A 16246-nucleotide genomic window follows, 5' to 3' on the forward strand; every position below is an offset into this window, starting at 1 on the left:
TGGTCTGAGAATGAGGCTCAACTGGCACGGCACACTGGAAGTCTCCATTTCAGGATGGGAGGTGGTTATGGAAGGCGGGCAACTATTTAAATTTACCTTATTGGGTTTGTGATTCTCTCTCTCCACCTTTGCTCTTGGATGGCCATCAATTGCTATACAGGTGAGGTCTGTTTCCCCGCTCTGTCTCTGACATCGAATGCCCCCATGGCTAACCACCATGTCCCGTTATGGGCAGTGCTTATGGGCATGTGGGAAAGGGGCCTGCTAAGTGCACAGCCTCAGGTGGACCAGGTCCAGCGAAGTGCTCAGGAGACAATAAAGCAGAGCGACAGTGGCAATAAAGCTAAGGTGGTATTTCCACTCAATTCATTTATTTGCTATTGATCAGGCTCAAAGCATGTGTGCCACAGCAGACATCACAGGCCAGACCAGCCGGCTGAAGTGGGCCATCCCATCAGGGGAGGCTTGATCTGGAAAGGGGAAGGATGAGTGGGGGTAGAGCTCACACGGGGGCAAACTCAGCCAGCCGGACCAGCCAATGGGACCCACTGTACAGTAGAGTCAGAGGTGGGTAGTGGACCTGCTGTGTAGGAGAGAAGGGCCCCAAGGCCGCAAGGTGATGAAGCCAGAGAACCTGCGCTCACCCCCAGCCCAGCACCGGGACAGTCCGGCCAGGGCTCAGCCCCAGCCCAACACCAGGGTAGTCTGGCCAGGACTCACCCCCAGCCCAGCACCCGGGGCTGTTCGGCCAGGGCACACCTCCAGACCAGCACCAGGGCAGTCCATCCAGGGCTCACCCCCAGCCCAGCATCAGGACTGTCCAGCCAGGGCTCACCCCCAGACCAGCATCAGGGCAGTCCATCCAGGGCTCACCCCCAGACCAGCATCAGGACTGTCCAGCCAGGGCTCACCCCCAGCCCAGCACCCGGGGCTGTTCGGCCAGGGCACACTTCCAGACCAGCACCAGGGCAGTCCATCCAGGGCTCACCCCCAGACCAGCAACAGGGCAGTCCGGCCAGGGCTCACCCCCAGCCCAGTACCAGGACTGTCCAGCCAGGGCTCACCCCCTGACCAGCACCAGGGCAGTCCGGCCAGGGCTCACTCCAGCCCAGCATCTGGGGCTGTCCAGCCAGGGCTCACCCCCAGCCCAGCACCAGGACTGTCCGGCCAGGGCTCACCCCCAGCCCAGCACCAGCACTGTCCAGCCAGGGCTCACCTCCAGTCCAGCACTGGGACTGTCCGGCCAGGGCTCACCTCCAACCCAGCATCTGGGATTGCCCAGCCAGGGCTCACCTCCAGCCCAGCACTGGGACTATCCGGCCAGGGCTCACCCTCGCCCAGCACCAGGACTGTCTGGCTAAGGCTCACCCCCAGCCCAGCACCAGGACTGTCCGGCCAGGGCTCACCCTCAGCCCAGCGCCGGGACTGTCCGGCCAGGGCTCACCTCCAGCACAGCACCAGAACTGTCCAGCCAGGGCTCACCCCCAGCCCAACACCAGTACTGTCCAGTCAGGGCTCACCTCCAGCCCAGCACCAGGACTGTCCGGCCAGGCCTCACCCCCAGCCCAGCACCGGGACTGTCCGGTCAGGGCTCACCTCCAGCACAGCACCAGAACTGTCCAGCCAGGGTTCACCCCCAGCCCAACACCAGGACTGTCCAGCCAGGGCTCACCCCCAGCCCAGCACCAGGGCAGTACGACCATGGCTCACCCCCAGCCCAGCACTAGGACTGTCTGGCCAGGGCTCACCCCCAGCCCAACACCGGGACTGTCCGGCCAGGGCTCACCTCCATCACAGCACCAGAACTGTCCAGCCAGGGCTCACCCCCAGCCCAACACTAGGACTGTCCAGTCAGGGCTCACCCCCAGACCAGCACCAGGGCAGTCTGGCCAGGGCTCACCTCCAGCCCAGCCCCCGGGGCTGTCCAGCCAGGGCTCACCTCCAGCCCAGCACCGGGACTGTCCAGCCAGGGCTCACCTCCAGCCCAGCACCCGGGGCTGTCCGGCCTGGGAAAGCTGCTTAACCAGCCTGCCTGTCTCTGCAGGCGTCAGAGCTGCTGAGAGGGTCCCTGAGATGACCCAGGAACAGGATTCAGCCCAGCACCCGGCAGAGAGTGAAAACGCAGAAGCGCTAGTAGCTGTCGCTGATACGACCACAGACATCATCTTTACCTCCATCGCTCTGGATTTTTTTGAGCTGAGATCTGAAACAGTTGTAGGATTTCACCGGGAGATGGACAAAAGGAACATTCCAGAAAGAAAGTAGAAATGTGCACCATTCGGGGGAGACTGTTAATTTATAACCACAGTAACTTACTTCAGTAGCCCTTTATTAACATTTCTGGTGAATCTGAATTTCTCAAATAAACTCCAACTGTAACCACTTGAAGGATAAAAAGTATGTTATTTCCATCATTCTGTTTCATAAGGGTTAGGGTCTTTTGAAGCTAAACTGCAATTCACATCAGCTTCATACTAATTGGATTTATCTGATGCTTCAGAAAACCGCGTTTCTGGAAAAGCTGGGGCTTGCCCCATTTGACAGGTATTTCCCACAGACCTGTAGGGTTCCCTTTTGCTCCCAGCACTGCGAGCTCACAAACAGAAATTGTTCCTGTGAAATCCAGAGAAGGGAAGACAGCTCTATTTTTACCTGCTCCTGGAGAAGCCTAAGCTCCTCCTGTGAACTTCTGGCTTTTCTGGCAAGGCTGTGCAGACAGACCTGCAGCCGGAGGCTGATTCTGTCGGAAGGATAAACTCTCCGGAAGAGTCTCCAGATTCCAAAACCCTCATTAGGATCTTACCAGGACCCAGGCAGCAAAGGAGGGGAGCTGCCCTCCCACCACACCAGCAGCATCAGGCTCACCTCCTGCTGACTGGCCTGCCTGCCTCCCCTGGGCCATCCCTTCAGTAACTGCCTCCCAGCGGCTGGACGGGCCTTTAGGAGACCCGGCGGATCCGTCGCTCTCCTGTCAACGTCCATCACCTCCCTCTTACACAGCAAGCAGGTTTCGAACCCCTTAAGGCTCCTTATATTGTCAAATGTGACTCCAAGTGACCCTCCAAGTTATTTTCCACCGCATGACACCTACCCCAAGGTCCACTTAAAAGCTGTTTCCTCCAGGAAGCCTCCCTTGATTTGCCTTACCAAGAACCACTTCTTCCCCAGGCCAAAATCCCTGCCCCTCCACCATGCACCTGCTACATGCAGGACATGAGGCCTGTTTGGGGCCTGGAGCAGGTGCAAAATAAGGGTGAATGTGCTGAGTAGCTTCACGTAGCCTGTCTCGTCGGACCTTCTAAGCGCCTCCTGATGCATATTGAGACTGAAGCCCAGGGAGCGACGCCACGTGCTCCAGCTGATGCTTCCACATGAGCAGGAGCCTAAAGCGGGGTTTCCTCTGGCTCTGCCCCGCGCCCCACGCTGCTTCCCGCACCCCTTGTCGTCACGAGCATCGCATGGAGTTACACGGGCGCGTGTGCTTTGCTGCTCTGCCTGATCACAACGGTCTTGCTGTCCAGCCTGGGCATTCACCTCCGAGGGACCCGGCTCGGCCGCCCGAAGGGCTGAGGCTGGACGACCCCACTGCATGCAGGGCCGTGTTCACCTCGCACAGCTGCACACCGCGCCTCGGTTCCTCCCTTGCCATGCTGGCTGCGGCGGCTCCCCACATTTTCTGCTGCTGTTGCTCCTGCTGAGAAACAGGCCCATGGCGCTGAGGTGGTTTAGCCGAGAAGGTTAGTCTGAGAAGGAGGAGGGATGGACGGTGAGGCCTTCCCACGCCAGTCGCCGGGGAACAGCTCCGTCGGGGCCCAGGGCGGTGCCGGGTGCCGGCCTCCCTTCTGCAGACGGCTGCCCCGCATGGGGCCCGGTGCCCACTAAATGCCCAGACCATAGCTCTGGCCTCTCCGATGGCCAAACAGGCAGACCCCGTCCCTAGCTCCACACTGACAGCGCTTCTCGGGGGACATTCCTGTCAGGGACACTGCGCTGCCGCCCTCTCATTCGCCTCTCCGTCGCTCCTGCCTGCGTCCTTTGCCCTGGGCTGTGGCACTGCTGCCCTCACCTAACCCCCACCTGCCCCTGCATGCCACCTCCCGAGTCCCGCTCCACACCGCGCCAGGCAGGCCCGAGAAAGGACCTGGCACAGCTCCTCACAGAAGCTACCGGAAGAAGGACGAGGTCCCAGGGCCTCCCGACACCACGTCCCCTTGACCCTCGGCGCCCAGGGCCCCTCCTCAGCACAGAGGAAGGCCACACGCTCCCAGGTCACAGCCGGGCCTCCCACAGCCCTCCCGCCCCAGCGTCCACCCCCAACACCCTGGCGCACCCCTCAGCACCCCCGGCACCCCCCGGCTGTTTCCACGCTCTGGCCTCTGACCTCTAACCCCGCGAGCTTTCCCATAGCCACCGCTGCCCCTCTCTCTCTCACACGCCCCCAGCCCCCGTCCGTGTGACCTCTGGGCACCGTCTCTGTTCCTGGATGTTGGCCCATGGGATGCAGCTGTCCCCTACATCCTGGCTGTGCCTGGGCACCCGAGAGTGCAGAGGCCCCCTGAACCGGACCCCGCCCTGCATACATCTCTGCTCCCACGTATGTCCTGGCTTGAAGTACCCTGACATCCATGCCGTGCAGCCTATGCAGCAGGGTTGCCGCAGGGCAGAGCGCAAGGATCTGCCCACGTTGGCGGCGCTGCCTTTCCAGTGCAGGGCCGGAGAGTCCCAGACCAGCCCCAGATGTGGCGGTGCTGGTGTGATGGTCCCATGCGGTGGTCCCAGCACGGTGGTCTGGCGTGGTGGTCCCGTGTGGTGGTCCGGCATGGTGGTCCCAGCACGGTGGTCCCAGCATGGTGGCCTCGTGCGCTGGCACCGAGCAGCCGCCCCGCGCCAGGCTCCCCTCGCCGAGCCACGTGCCCTGTGGCTGGGCACAACCTCGCTCCTTCCCACGGGCACTGCTCAGGGTGCAGGTGAGTTCCTGGGGAAGGCACACTGAGGAGTCGGCAGGGCCCGTGGTCCCCATCTCCCCAGGCTGAACCGTCGCTGCCGGTGTTTGATTCCATGTCCCCATGTCCCCAGGACCCCTCCGTGCACCCCTTCCCACCCCCATCCCCACCGTGAGTCCCATGGCAGGACCCGCCCTGGGGCTCCTCCAGGCCGCCTGGTCCCTCCTGCACACCCGCCCCAGCCGGGCCTGGCACGACGCGCTGGGCCCCGGGGCCTCCTACCTGGTCAGCGGCTGCTGCAGAGCCACGAGGCTGGCGTGGACGGTCACGGAGACCACCGACAGGTGGAAGTAGTCGAACATGACAGGCACCTGGTGGTGCAGACCCCCCCGCGGGTGGAAGTGCAGCCCGAGCGTGCGGCTGCTGATCATCGGTGCCCCGGCCGCCGCATCCCGCAGCCTGCAAGGGGAGAGGAGCTCCGTGAGCCGCGGCGACCGTCCCAGTCCCCAGCACAGTCGCGCCCTGCCCAGCTTCAGCCCAAGCTCGGAGCCCTGCAATGCAGCACCAGGAGAGATGGCTGTTCCCATGCTGGGCAGAAAGACCCCGGCTCAGAGGGGGACGAGCTCTGTAGACATGGCACAGCAGCTGGGAGGCATGTCTGGGGGCACACTTGGCTGCAGGACGCCACACGCTGTGGTGGGTAAGAGACCCAGACGCTTAGTGAGGCACATCTCAACACGAATCCCGCTGTCCCCACTCGCTCTCCTATTTCCCCACCGCATTGCCTGCGTCAGTCTGTCCTTCCCTTGAGAGCCCCATTTCCCAAGGGCAGGAACTGGGAGTTATTCGTCCGCACACCCCCAGGCAGGCAGACCCTCTCATACGGTCCAAGCTGCTCCCCTGTCTGCTTCTTAAAAGGGAAGACTGACTGCCTGACACACAGACGGACAAAAGAGGGAGGGAAGGAAGGAGGGACTGACCCCCAAAGCGCACTGGCTAACAAGTGTGGCCAGGTTCACCAAAGAAGCTGCCAGCTGCCTCTCTGCCCCAGTTTTCCAGCCTTGATGCCTGCCTGAGCCCTAAGAGAAGCGCTAACTGGCAGGGGAGCCCCAGCAGGGTCAGCAGCTGAGCAGCAGGGCCTGGATTCCTCCCTGACCTCCCGGCAGCCCTGGCAGCATCCAGAGAACCTGGCACCGAGCTCAGGCTCCGGCTCTGCAATTCTCCCTCAGCAGTGGGTGCAGGAAACCCGAGGGCCCGGGAGCTCTCAGAGGAGATGCATCTCCCTAAATGAGGAAATGAAGACACGAGAGGGAGGTGTGGAGCGCGGCTCTCAGCACAGGGGGGGTTGCCTCCTGGCAGCCCCTGTCGTACAGACCTTGCGTGCAGATGGAGCCGAAGAAGCAAGCCCTGCTGACCACACAGTCCCACTGCCTGTCAGGAGAGGGAGCCACGCCAGGGCGGCCCACAGCTGGAGCTGGAAGCCAGCACACACAGCTGCAGGCTACACAGGACCACCTCACCTGCAGCCTCCCGAGACCCTCCCAGCTGACCTCAGGTGTGTCCTCCGCCCTGACCACAGGTCAGGCGGAGTGTAGGAGGCACGGCCTGCTGACTCCTCGCTGCTGAGTGTGGACACTGCTGACTTCACCCACTGACCTGCCCACCCGCTGCCCATGGGCCTCACCAGCGGCAGGACGCCCCGTGGCCTGTGCCGCCCCAACCTGTCCTAATGGGACGGCTGCTGGAGCCTTGGGTGGAGAGGGCTGCAGGCCGCATACGGGGCGGGGCAGGGGTCTGGACCCCCTGGAAGTGTCCTCCTTGAAGCCACACACGAGCGTCTTGGAAGGGAGTGGGCACAGGGGTCAGGGGGTGGGGAGCTGGGAGTGTGACCCTTAGAGATCCAAGGTGGGTACAGAGGGGTGGGGGGCTAGGGGAGCACGGGGGTCTGTTTCCAACAACACGGGATAGAGGCAGGAGCGCCTGTGTCCATTGCCCATGGCGGGATGGGGGCTCTTTGGAGAGGACAGGCCCAAGAAAGGAAGGAGTGACTGGCCGTAGAAGGCTTCAGACCTGCAGGGGGGTGGGAGGCTGCCAAGGGGGGTGTCGCTAAGCCATTCAGGAAGCACCCCCAGGAGGAGGCGTCTGCCACCCCCGCGGCCTCACCCGCAGTTAACCAGGCAGGCAGGACCCGCATCCCCATCATCCTCCCCCTCCCCCTCCCCCTCCCCCCCATGGCGCCTGGTTGGCCCACCCGTACGGGGGGGTGAACAAGGGCGCAGCCCCCACGCCACCCCATGCCCTCTGCACTGGCCGCTTTCCTCCCTGAGCAAGGGTGGAGCTGGGGCACGACGGAGACAGGAAACCAAGATGGGTCCTGACCTGGGGAAAGCTTAGGGTTTGGTGTTGCACCCAACTAGAGCCCTTCGTTTACTGCTGGAAGAGCCTGGGGGGCTGCTGCCATGGCTCACCGCAGAGAGGGCGGAGGGGCCCCCAGGGCGGTGTGAGAAAGGAGGGGCTGCCGCCAGAGAGAAAGGAGCAGGTGACACTGCCTTCCCTTTCCCGACGCAGAAGCAGGGCAGGCATTCCATCCAAGGCTGCAGAGCCCTTGGAGAGTCTCCCGGGATTCCGAAGGGGTTTGGGGTTGGCGACTTCACACAGCCGCCAGCCTAAATCCCACTCGGATGCACTGGAGGGTCTGGGGGTGTCAGATAGGAGAGGGTGCCGATTAGCAAGCCCAGGGAGCCGGGGGCCGCCACACATGTGGCCCGTGGGCCTGCACGAGCGCCTGCCGCGGAAAGGGTCAGGCTCCTGCGTGAGCTGCTCCGTGGCGGGCCGGGTGCTCGGACTCGTGGGGCCGGGGCCGGGGGGAGGCCCCAGGGAAGGGGCAGCCGGATGCCTGTTGCCTGCAATCCTGCATTCGGCCGCACTCACTGCTGCTCGCTGTCGGCGAAGTGCAGGTCCACCCTCAGCTGGAAATCGACCTCGCTCAGTGCGTCTTCTACCTGCGGGAAGAACAAGCCCACAGGATTTCAGAAGCCAAACCTCATCCAAGTGAAAAGCTTAACCGTCTGCTGCCCAGCGTAGAATGAATCTCAGTACAATGTCAAGAAGCCGTTCGTGCCTAAAGCCGAACACCCAGGCATTCCCGTGGGTTCTGGGTGAGCAGGGCACGCACGGGAGTCACGAAGAAAGAGATTTAGGTCGTCAACTTCGGGAGAAGATGACTGCAAAAAAAAAGTTACCCGTCTCCTGACTGAGCCTGGGCCTGAGCAGCAGCACTAGAACACCGGGTTGGGGCTGGGGGGACAGTGCCCCGGGACCGTCCGGGCTGCAGTGACAGGCGTCGGCAGCCTGAGTCCCCCCGGGACCGTCCCCGGCATGCACAGCCTGTCCTCCAGGTATGGGGAGAGGGCACCGCGCAGGGCAGGGCACTCGCTCGCCCGGTGGCCCAGCTCCCTAGAGGAGCACAGCCTTCATTTTCACCTCAAAGGCCATCCAGTGACCCTCTACTGTCCAGGGCACATCAGGGGCCCACACCCTACCCACAGCTGCTTTCACTCTCAGCTGAGACACAACCAATCCAAACAACTTGTTATTTCATTAGCGCCAGGGGTCTTCGTGTCCATGCGGGGCCTGCCGCCTCTCACACACCGCCAAGGTGGCAGCCCGCTCCCTTCCCCAGCCTCACCACCTTCTCCCCTGACACCTGTTCCTGCCCCGTGCCCGGCTCTGCCTCGCCCCACTCCCAACGCAGCCCCCTCCGAACCCCACGTGTCCTTCCCTTCCGTCTCAGCACCTCACGCCCCCATTCCGTGTGTTTTTATTTCCAGTTTGTGACTTGTAGGCTCACGGGTCAGACGTCGTCGGTGGGTGTGATTTGTTTGCTCCACTGTCTGTGATGGCTTTTGGCAAACCGCGAGCATTCAAGAGGGGGGCCAGGTCACCTTTCTACGTGAGCGCCTCTGAGAAGCTGGGACTGGGTCTGGCAGCCAGGTTTGGGTCGGGCCCACATTGTCCTACCTGGGGCCGCGGCAACAGCTCCCTGCGATGCCCCTGCCCATGTCCAACTCTCCACACCACGGCAGGGCCTTTAGGACCCCAGCCTCGCACCTGGGCAGTGCCAACACACCTGAGGAGCAAACAGCACTCCCTCCCCATTGCTGCGTGTTTGTTTCTTCTGTTCTCTCGGCAGGAATATCCTGATTCTTCAGACACAGAACTCTTTTATACACAGGCATCTGTGGAAGCTCCTGGTTAGGTGTCATTCAGACAGAGACATATGGATTGAATTTATTTTTAGGTCCCCAGGATTTAAAATTTGTTGTTAAAAAAGTGTATAAACGTTAACATTTGCTGAATTCAGGTTCTATAAGTAACTTCGTCTGTGTTTTGCATAATCACAAACCTCGCTTGCCAAACATGGAGCCAAGCAGGGTCTCTGACCCAGCTTCGGAGCCCCAGGAGCAGCTTCCAAGCAGGCATCTGTCTGCCACGGAGACCCCATCTGCCTGCCAGAGACCCCCGTCTGCCTGCCAGAGACCCCCGTCTGCCTGCCACAGACCCCCGTCTGCCTGCCACAGACCCCCGTCTATCTGCCACAGAGACCCCGTCTGCCTGCCACAGACCCCCGTCTGCCTGCCACAGACCCCCGTCTGCCTGCCACAGAGCCCCGTCTGTCTGCCATGGAGACCCTGTCTGTCTGCCACAGACCCCCGTCTGCCTGCCACGGAGACCTCGTCTGCCTGCCAGAGACCCGTCTGCCTGCCACAAAGACCCCCGTCTGCCTGCCATGGAGACCCCGTCTGCCTGCCACAGAGACCCCCGTCTGCCTGCCAGAGACCCCCGTCTGCCTGCCACAGAGACCCCTCCTCGGCTCCTGTTAACTTGCCGCAGTTCGGGGCTGCCTCGGCAGGAGCTGGGCTGAGCGTGGCTGAGACCCCAAGGATGAGTCAATAAAGCTTAACCCCAAGAGCCCCGAATGAAGTGGTGCCTTCTCTGCCAGTCTTTTCGCCACTGGGGTGGGCTGTCGGCCCCCTACACACTTAACACAGCCACACACACTCATAACCACACACACACAGATACATACTCATACACACTCTCACACACACACACACACTCACAACCACACACTCACAGATACATACTCATACACACGCACACACACACACACTCACAACCACACACTCACAGATACATACTCATACACACTCTCACACATAACACAGCCACACACACTCACACACTCACAACCACACACTCACAGATACATACTCATACACACACACACACACACTCACAACCACACACTCACAGATACATACTCATACACACTCTCACACATAACAGCCACACACACTCACATACTCACAACCACACACTCACAGATACATACTCATACACACGCACGCACACACACACACACACACACACACACTTCCCTTTTGCCTCGTTTCAGTTGAAGCTGGTTAAAGGCATCCTCTCCCCTGGAAGCAGCTTTGCATCCGGGTGGAGACACAGTAAGAACTCCGCACAGCAGCTCTTCCTTAGGAACCCCAAGCCGCCCTGCGCACACGCCATCTCACTTAATGTGGCTAAAACCTCCAAGAAGGAAACTCTGTCCCTCACTGGAAATAGGAAACTGAGGCTTGGCGGTGGCCGGCTGGCGAGTCCCCTACAGGCTGCTGCAGTCCCTGCGCTGACCTGCTCCAGGCCGCATGCTCTCTCCATTCCCGTCACGGTGACGCTGGCATTCCCCTCCATCCTCAACTCGGGGAGGCAGCTCTGGAAGCCACACAGCACGGGTGTAACCATGTCAACTCTCCCCGCTCGCTTCTCACCTGGAAGACGGGATGCAACCAGCACACCTCGTCCAGAGCGTTGCTGCTGTGTGGACTGAACAGGGAAACGCAAATGCAGGGGTGAGACTGCGTGCACACGTGGGCCCAGGTCAGCGGCCGTGCTGCCACCTACTCTCATCGCGGGCATCTGCGCTGTGGACGCCGAGGGCAGGGGACGCCGAGGCAGACGCACCAAGAGCCACGCCTCCGGGAAATGCTTTTCCTCTCTAAGTCTATAAAAATGCAAAGCCATCCACAAAGACTCGCGTGACGGAATCCATTCCTCATCTTCTTCAAGGCAGGAGGCATCTTACTATGAATAATGACATCTTTTTCTCTGCCTTGGCTGCTGGGAAACTTGGTACCGAATGTGTGAGCGAGTGACCCGAAGCGTGCTCGGGTATTTTGGTTTGTCACATGTACTCCAGGTTACAGGTTCTTGCTTGTGTTTTTCCCTTCACTCTGGTTCCGTCTATATTTTTTACCCTTTCTCTATTCTATGTATTTTGCCAGCCTTCTGAAGTCCTCTGTGGAATTATATGGAGGGTATAAATAAAATATATGCCTGACCTCCATACTCATTTACTTTTTGCCTCTATCATTGAAGCCACTGCCTCTTGCTTTGGATGCCAAGTCCTGCCTGTGGCCATCTCGCCCCGGCTGCAGCCTCAGCATGTGAACTGAACCTTCTCCAGGCCACACTTCTCAGAGTACCTGGGACGCCGTGCTCGAGGGGCAGGCGTCACGTGTGGGCTTGTCCACACAGTGGTGGCCTGGGCACCACGACGCACCCTCTGGCCACCGGGCTTAGAGCCATGTTCGGTTGTCAGCAGACGGGTATTCACTGGAAAGTACTGATTTATTTCCTCTAGACATACATTTTTTATACATGTGTTCAATTAGCTCTAACTGCCATTGGTTTGGATATAATCATTAGCTGTAACATTGTTTGCTTTCACATGGATAACCCCAGGACAACAACAAACTATTAGCTTATAGAGATAAGCCAGCTGGTATGTAGAGGAAACAACACGGACTGTCAAGTAGACTCCAAGAACTAGAGCTCATCAGAGCCTGCACAAGCTAATGCGGGTGCTGGGGAAGTTTAAATGGAAGCTTTTACCTGGTAGGAGCATAAGCAAGCCTCTGATGTCAGTGGGATGAAAGGATGGCCAAAGGCCCCTGACCCTGCCCCAGCCAGCAACCCCTGGCCAGGGAGCTCCAGAGGAGCGTGGCGGAGGGCAGTGGCTCAGGAGAACTAGGATGCTGGTCTCTTATAGAACTGGGGGAAGCTGAATTGAGCACAGGTCCTAACACTTCAACTGTGAAGGCAGCCTCAGGGTATCTTTTCCTCAACTACATCTATCAACCAGCATCTGGGAAGGAAATAGACGGTGCATTCAAAATGGGGAATCCAAGTAAAGTTTACTAAAGAGATCATCTTCCAAGGTGTGGGGAGGACTTAGGGAAACAAACGAGGCGTGGTCAGTGGCCTGCCTTTGGGCACAGGGTTCAGGCGAGGGAGGTGATTAGACCTGGAGACTATGTGTGTGCCCCCCACCAGACCAAACCTTTGGAAAAAGCTCACAGCCAGCGCAGTGCTGCTGAATGTTTACCAGCCAGCAATCCTGGGAAAACAAGTCCTGGTTTGTAGCACCTGCCATTGTCTAGGGTGCAAATGCCTCCGTCGTGGTTGATTCACGCCACTAAGGAAGACCCGGTAAAGGTGGAGCTGGAAAGAGATGTGCACACGGCCCTTGGAAGCCGGGATAAGCCAATCGCAGAATCCACGGGCACATCCAGCCCGTGACAGCATGGGGGACGGGAGGAGACATCAGGACCCTGGGGGAGACAGCAGGGCTCTGGGGGAGACAGCAGGGCCCTGGGGGGGGGAGGAGACAGCAGGACCCTGGGGGGAGGAGACAACAGGGCCTCAGGCGGGGAGGAGACAGCAGGGCCCTGGGGGGGGGAGGAGACAACAGGGCTCTGGGGGGGAAGAGACAGCAGGGCCTTAGGCGGGGAGGGGACAGCAGGGCCCTGTGTGTGGGGGAAGAGACAGCAGGGCCTTTGGGGGGGAGCAGACAGCAGGGCCCTGGGGGGAAGAGACAGCAGGGCCTTCGGGGGGAGCAGACAGCAGGGCCCTGGGGGGGAAGAGACAGCAGGGCCTGGGGGGGGGGAGGAGACGCAGGGCCCTGTGGGGGAGACAGCAGGGCCTTCGCGGGGGAGACAGCCTCCTCACTCACTCCCTCCAGGCACCCGCGGGATGGGCGGAGGCCGTGAGGTGAGGACACAGAGAGGAGGCAGGGGCAGCAGGGCCTCAGGCTTGGCGCCCTTTTCTGTTTCAGTCGCAGGGAAGTGCTGGGCGTCACCGAGACAGCTGAAGGGAGGTGGGGATGAAGGCAGGGAGGCTACGCTCACTGCTGCAAGGACTCCAGGGGCCTCGTCCTGCAGCCCCACGCGCTGGCACCCCGGGCCCTCCTCAGGCCAGTCCTGTGGCCGTCCCCAGGGGCGGACTCCGCCTGCAACGGCCGTGTCCCCACGCGGGCTGGGGCCTGACAGCCACGTCACCTGAGACGCAGCAGCCTCTCAGTGTGCGGTGGAGCCGAGGCGGGGACGTCCCCTGAGCCCAGCTGCCCTAACCGGGCCTCCTGGGAGCCTCTCACCCACTCGGAGCTGAGCACGCAGCGTGGGGGGGGGGGGGCTCAGGGGTAACACACACAACCCATGCTGTGTTTGACATCCTTAAAATATAAATCCCAAGACGTCAGGGCTGGTTTCCTCCCCTTACGGCACCCCTGGGCGTGCACACCTGGGTACCTGCTGGGTGCACAGGCTGTCTCTGACGGCGGCTGGATTGACCACAAAGGACTGAGCGACAAGTGACAGTTGCTCACCTCCTGCCCACAGAGAACCCAGTCACAACACAGGCCAGAGAAGCGTGGATGAAAAGGCCAAGGGTCAGAGGGGACCATGTCAGGGGTCTAATGGGGATAAAACTCAGATCCTGGGTGTCGCAATTTAACAAAGATAAAACAAAAGGGGGCCGCTTCTGATCAGGCCTGCTACACAGGAATGCACTTCTGGGTCACTAAAGGTGTCCTAGAAAGACCCAGGCAAGTGCTTGGCTTGATGTGGCGCTGGAGATGACCGCTGGCCTGGGGAGGGACGGCCACGGCGAGGAGCCTGGTCACGTGCATCTGACACCCGTGCAGCACGGGACAGGGGAGCGTCAGTCAAGCTTCCAGCAAATGGAATGGGGTCCCCGAAGGCCAAAGGGCTTAACCCCGAGCCATTCCCCCACACGAGGCCCCGCGGTGCCCTGGCTGAGACGTCAGCTCTGGCCTCCCCAGGCAGCTCCTCTGTGAGTGCACAGGCCAGCTCCAGCGTGGTCCCCCACAGCAGCGCACGCCCCGCCCCTTGGCACCTCTTTGCCATGTGTCCACACAGCTAGTACAGAGCTACCACTCCCAGGGAGCTCGTCTACACCCCGCTCTCCTCCTCCAGCACCAACCCCTCGAGGACAGGGCGGCAGCTGCCTTCTTCAGCCTTGACCCTCATCCACAGGCCCAGCAGAGTCCTCAGAAGCCAGACAGCTGCGCCATGAGCACCTGCCAACTGACCTGCTGCCTAACCGCCTGTCAGAGAGCAACCGGGCTGTCCTCGTGCCCAAGTGGGATCAGCCAGTAAACGCCTGCAAGAATGAGAAATAAATGAAGAAGGAAGTGGACGAATGCTCTGAGGTCATGGATCCCCACGGTCAAATTTCAGGGCAGAGTCGACGGCTTCTTGCTCATCTACCGTTTACCTGCAAGCAGATGTGCCGGGCACTGGAGAGGAAACACCCAGGCGCGACGGCAGGGGCTCCGCACTTACCCTGTCTCCATCTAAGAGCAGATGAGCACGGAAGAGCACAGCGTCGTTTATGGGCACCTCTTCGTTCCTGTACAGGATCTGAAGGATCCGGCTGTGCACGGTGCTGTCGTGGACGCGGGCCGAATGCAGGCTGGTGCTCTCTGCAAAACAAGAACCAGCAGCAGCCCATGAGCCCCGGGACCCTCTGTCCCCACAGCCACGCCACGTGCCATCTGGCTCTAGGAAAGCAACAGCCCCAAACTCCATCCCATTTCCACAGGCTAAAATCACAGCTGAAGGGGACTCCAGCACATAGAGTTCGGCCTAGAGAGCTGGGCTGGTGTCTCAGGAGAACCTGGTTCAATCCCCCACAAGCCTGAGTGAGCTTGGCTACGTCATTTGTCAGCCTGAACAATGTGGCTAACAGTGGGCTCAGGGACTCTCAGTGGACCTGTTTTTGGTCACAGTGAAAACATCTCGAATCCAAACGGAGTCAGATGGGTCATCCCAGGCCCGTACGTCTGGGCCTGACCACCGGGCACATGGTTCCACTGGAGAGGGGGAAGGGGGTGGCCTCCTGCAGCCTCCACTGCCAACAAGTCCCCAAGACAACCACGTCCTTCCTCAAGTGATGAGCCCCTGTGCCTACCACCGCTTGCCCATGGGAGGCACGCTGGCCACTCCGAACCCTTCCGTGGAAAACCAGAGGTGAACACTATGAGCCCGATCCTGAGAAGGGGAGCTCCATGGGGCAGAGTCGGCGCTGCAGTGGGTGCCATCAGCAGCATGAGCAGCACTAACCTGGAGCCCAGAGGAAAGTGCTCTCTGCTGGAGGCGCGTGTGGGCTGGTGGAGGGCAGAGGCAAGACACAAGAGAAAAAGCGAGTCGCGATGAGAGGGAGCCCGTGCCACGCTGAGAGAAACGTGGAGTGGCAGCAGAGCCAGTTGTCAGGGCCCGCGAAGCCACCTGGTTCTGATAATTGGGTTCTTAGTTGATACTCTGCATCTTTATTCTTGAGTTATCCTGAATTCGTCTCTATTTCTTAAAACTAAATAATTGTCTGACAGACAATTGAAAAAGTCAGGTTGGAACACGCACGTGTCTCCTCTCTTTCTGGAGATCCCTCAGAATGATGCCAGGGACTTAAAGGACCAACCAGGGAGGAAAGAATCCAGGGGACTCACGCTCTTTCCTTCGTGTACCTGCCAGGCCAGGGGTCAGGAGGGGAAGGACTGAGGGGACACGACGATTCCTGCTTTCCTGAGGGGCAGCGAACTGCTAGGGTCAAAGGGAGGTATCAGAGATAGAGTTCGACCAGTGTGCATTTCTTTTTAGTAAAGCTGATAGGCAATGCTGATGAGGATAAACCACCTCCAAAAACAGAAACAAAAGCTATGACACTATGAACAAACTTGCTATTTATATACCATTTTAACATTTCTAATACACATCTACCCATTGATTGTCAAAGAAATCCCAAAGAGACAGATGAGAGAATTAGATTATATGACTCTTCCACTTTGTAGGGAAGGATGGACTGAAATAAATAAGGGATTAATTAGAGGTCTTCTCTGTGCCTGGCTCATTGCTAAATGCTGGGGCTCGAAACCT

General features: G+C 59.9%; 1 protein-coding gene across 14 annotated transcripts in view; it reads right to left on the reverse strand.

The window, feature by feature from the left end:
• Positions 1-16246, reverse strand: part of FAM135B (family with sequence similarity 135 member B) — a 260070-nt gene that overhangs the window by 75674 nt on the left and 168150 nt on the right. For all 14 annotated transcript variants that reach the window (XM_077167760.1, XM_077167756.1, XM_077167759.1 and 11 more), the window contains 3 exons: positions 14657-14796; positions 7875-7945; positions 5226-5402 (listed from right to left, as the gene is read on the reverse strand). In XM_077167760.1, the coding sequence (XP_077023875.1) occupies positions 5226-5402; positions 7875-7945; positions 14657-14796 (388 nt within the window). The remainder of the gene's footprint in view (positions 1-5225; positions 5403-7874; positions 7946-14656; positions 14797-16246) is intronic.

This window comes from Tamandua tetradactyla, chromosome 6, assembly GCF_023851605.1.
Source record: "Tamandua tetradactyla isolate mTamTet1 chromosome 6, mTamTet1.pri, whole genome shotgun sequence".
Classification (NCBI taxonomy): domain Eukaryota; kingdom Metazoa; phylum Chordata; class Mammalia; order Pilosa; family Myrmecophagidae; genus Tamandua; species Tamandua tetradactyla.